General features: G+C 34.9%; 1 protein-coding gene across 1 annotated transcript in view; it reads right to left on the reverse strand.

The window, feature by feature from the left end:
- The window catches only part of PYROXD1 (pyridine nucleotide-disulphide oxidoreductase domain 1), a 41,328-nt gene that overhangs the window by 12,391 nt on the left and 25,114 nt on the right, over nt 1-3,823 (reverse strand). The window contains exons 3-4 of the mRNA XM_012640983.1: nt 3,357-3,485; nt 1,022-1,095 (exon numbers count right to left, since the gene is read on the reverse strand). Coding sequence (XP_012496437.1) covers nt 1,022-1,095; nt 3,357-3,485 — 203 coding nt within the window. The remainder of the gene's footprint in view (nt 1-1,021; nt 1,096-3,356; nt 3,486-3,823) is intronic.

Here is a 3,823-nt window from a genome sequence, read left to right on the forward strand (position 1 = left end):
GCAATACTTTTGGCGATAGCTAATGGAGAAAATCTGTCACATGTATGCAAGGATTTGAAGCCCTTTTATAATAAATCTGTATCTCCCACCTCTTGGCCCATATTTTGGTTTTGACTCTAATTTTCTATGTATGCGTTTTGTCATACAATGCCACAAATTTCATAATCGCGATAATGAATGCCACCCCTAGTACTCAGGCAATTTAAGAACTCTTATGGGCTTCCACTAAGACTGATCTTCCTCTAAAAGAGAGGGGCAAAAACCTACTTGGAAAGTTGGAAAGGATGCCAAGTGAACAAAGATAGGACTTTGACAGATTCTTTATTTTGATTCAATTTGTTCTTTTTGTGGTTTGACCCAACTTTCTGGCCTGAAAAAGATCCAGACTATTCCATGTCAGCCATCCATTGGAAGATAAAATCATAAAGTGAAACAATGCTCTCTGCAGGCCACAGCAGGGTATCTTTCAATGTTTTTTGATCTTTAAATACCATCTCTTAAGAGGAAAATATTTCATATTAATTAATGTGTTCACATTTCCCAAATTTCCAAAAACCAAGACTTGGCAGTACCATATATCCTAAATTAGGAGTCACAAGTTTTGGGTTTCATTGGCCAGACAGGTAACATAAGTGAAGCAGGAGGAATGGTATAAACGATAAAAAGTGGTGGCACTATGACTAGAAATCTCTAAAAGTGTACACATTTATTTTTAAACACAGTACATACTTATAAAACACATCTACATACTTATAAAACACATCTATGGGTCAAATCTGGCCAGTCACTAGTGTATGACTCTTTGAGACCTAAAGTATTCCCTGAAACATTAATGTTTTATAAAGAAATTTCTGCAATTATTGATTCCATAAAAGCTAAAACATAAAGTGGATTTTTCTCCTTAAAAACATGTAACAATTATATTTGTCTTTGATTTTCAGGATAAAAGATGTTTTCTAGTCTGCCAATAATCACATGAATCACAGAGAAATTGTTAAATAATATTTTAAAACATACTTACACTAATTCAAGTGCAATACCACCATTCCCTATGATCATTATTCTCTTAGCTTTAGTCAGCTGTTTCTGAAATTCCTACATTAAAAAGAAATTCTTAAATTAAAAAGAGATCATGTTTTGTAATAGTGGGCAATACCCAAAGTAAGAGGCTTCACTGATAATATTCTAAAAATGTAATTATTTTAGCAAATTTGTAAGGGAACAACAAAATAAGTCTCCCTTTCCCGTTTTGCCAGGATGCACCCTCCAAATTAATATTACAAATATTCCCCTTTATGTTTCATCCCAAGCTGCCTTTATAGCAATGCTTCTCCTGATTTTCCTTGCCTTTTATGTCATTACATTTAGAGTACTTCAGAATTTCAGCAAGAGGCACTGTCTTTAGTTTGCACATTCTCAACTACATGACCAAATCAATTATTTTTTCTTTTCTCCTAGACTCTCAGTAGACATGTTTCCTTGGAGTCACTAAACACTTCAAACTCTCAGGAATGAGAGTGGTTAACAGTACAGATTCTGTAGTCACCAGCTCTGGCAGTTACTAGCTGGATGTCCCTGGGCAAGTTGCTAACCTCTTTGCACCTCTGTAACTCCTAAGGTTTCTGTAAGGATTATGTGAGATGAGGTAGATAAAGCTGTGGTGGTAAGGGGGTTATAAGGCATATAATAATGTCTAACATTTATTGAAAAAATGTTATTACCATTATGAGATAGTTAATTGATACCTGCAGCCCCCAGAAAAAAGATCATGATGAGCTTGGAGAAACCAGTGGTAATTCCTATGGCACTTTCAAAAGTACAGAATAGTCTTATTGCTTCAGAATGACATCTGAACAGAAAAATTCCTTCTCCTACTAAGTTACGATTTCTATTAAATTGACCCCAAAACTTGAAATATTCACTGATATTGACATTTTAAAAATTCTATTTAAAAAAAACAATCCTGAAGTTAATTTTAATTTGTTCTTCAGTGAGGGTATTGCAATTCAAGAAAGATCTCTAAAGGCCAGGTGTGGTGGCTCACACCTGTAACCCTAGCACTTTGGGAGGCCAAGGCAGGTGGATTACTTGAAGCCAGGAGTTTGAGACTGGCAAGAGTAAGACCCCATCTGTACAAAAAATAGGAAAATTAGCCAGGCATGGTGGTGCATGTTTGTAGTCCCAACTACTCAGGAGGCTGAGGCGGGAGGATAACTTGAGCCCAGGAGTTTGAGGTTGCAGTAAGCTATGACGATGCCACTGCATTCTAGCCTGGGTGACAAAATGAGACCTTGTCTCAAAACCAAAACAACAACAAAAATCCAGAAAAATCTGTAAAGAGCAGTGAACATAGGTGAAAAAAGGCACATGTTTAAATTGTACATCTGATAAACTTAATAGCAATTTAGTGTACGTAAAAATACTTAATCTCTCAATCTCAGTTCCCCACTTGTAAGTGGGAATGATAACTGTCACATAGGATTATCATGAGGATTCAATGGGTTCATGTATGTAGAAGGCCTTGCCGAAAGTTACGATCCCAACCTCTGATAATATGAACCTAAATTATTTACAAGAAGATAATCAAATTTCTTTAGTTTTCTCTAAATTCCTAATTACAAGAAGAATAGGCTGAAAGAAAACATTAATTTTCAAGAATATACAGTATTATATAAGGCAAAATCATTATCTCATGGGACAGAACAACAAGCTTGAGGTAAGACAAAGTATTGTGAAACCAGGAAGAGCTTCTTGACAATCAGGATTAATGAACCCTGAATAAAATTACCAAAAGAAGTTATATAATGCTCCACTTTTGGAAGTTTCACCTTATTGGGATAGTTTATCATTGTTTTAGGGCAGAGGAATAAGCCAAGTGACTTTTTCAGTTCTATGACAATATCATGATTTCATACCACAAAGATCTTCTGAATATTAATTTCTTTGCTGGGGAATAAGATGAGTAAATTTTGGATATGCTTTACCATTTTGGAAAAAGATTGTTAACATTATTCAGTTGCAAATCATATATTCCCAAAGTAGAGTAATGAATATGTGTGTAATGTAAGCTGTACCATTCAGCACAGCCGTTATATTTGGGGTATCACTTAACCAAAAGAACATAGGACATCAGCATCAACTAAAAAACAAGGAAAAATATCAACTGAAACCAAACTGAAATTTGCAGTAATAAAACATTATAACCACTCTTTGTTTTATGGGTCATGAAACAAAAACCTCCCTTCTGCTACTATAGTTTAGAATTTAACATTATAAATGGAACACTTTACTTCAGATGTAGAAAAGTCTAAGGAATTTTCAAGTTCCCTTCCCATGACCCAAGCTTGAAGTGTTACCTGAGCACTGTCTGTATCACGGATTCCTAATACATAAGGATTTCCTTCACATATCAATTTTGGTTTAGCTCCAGCACACAGACAGAGTTTCTTATATAAATGCTGATTGCCATCTTCTGTTACAATGCACTGCAAACACATAGAGCCATGAAAGGAAGAGGGGAAACAAATTTATACATGGGTGCAATTTCATTTTAAATTAAAAATTCAATAAGACATAAGCAAAAAATATATTAAGGTTGCCTCTTCGTGGCACTAAATCCTCTATTATAGCAATTACAAAAGTAACTAAGCATGAGAATACATTCTCTATCCAGTGATTCTTAATTCTTTCAGGGTCATGAACCATTTTGGGAATCTTATGAAAACTTGTCTTTCTCCCCTAGAATAAAAAAAGTACATCCACACAAAGGTTTGTATTAAACTTCAGGGAGCCTCATGATGCTTGAAAAAGGTATGTTGACCTC

This window comes from Propithecus coquereli, unplaced genomic scaffold, assembly GCF_000956105.1.
Source record: "Propithecus coquereli isolate 6110/MARCELLA unplaced genomic scaffold, Pcoq_1.0 Scaffold16, whole genome shotgun sequence".
In the NCBI taxonomy this organism is placed as follows: Eukaryota; Metazoa; Chordata; class Mammalia; order Primates; family Indriidae; genus Propithecus; species Propithecus coquereli.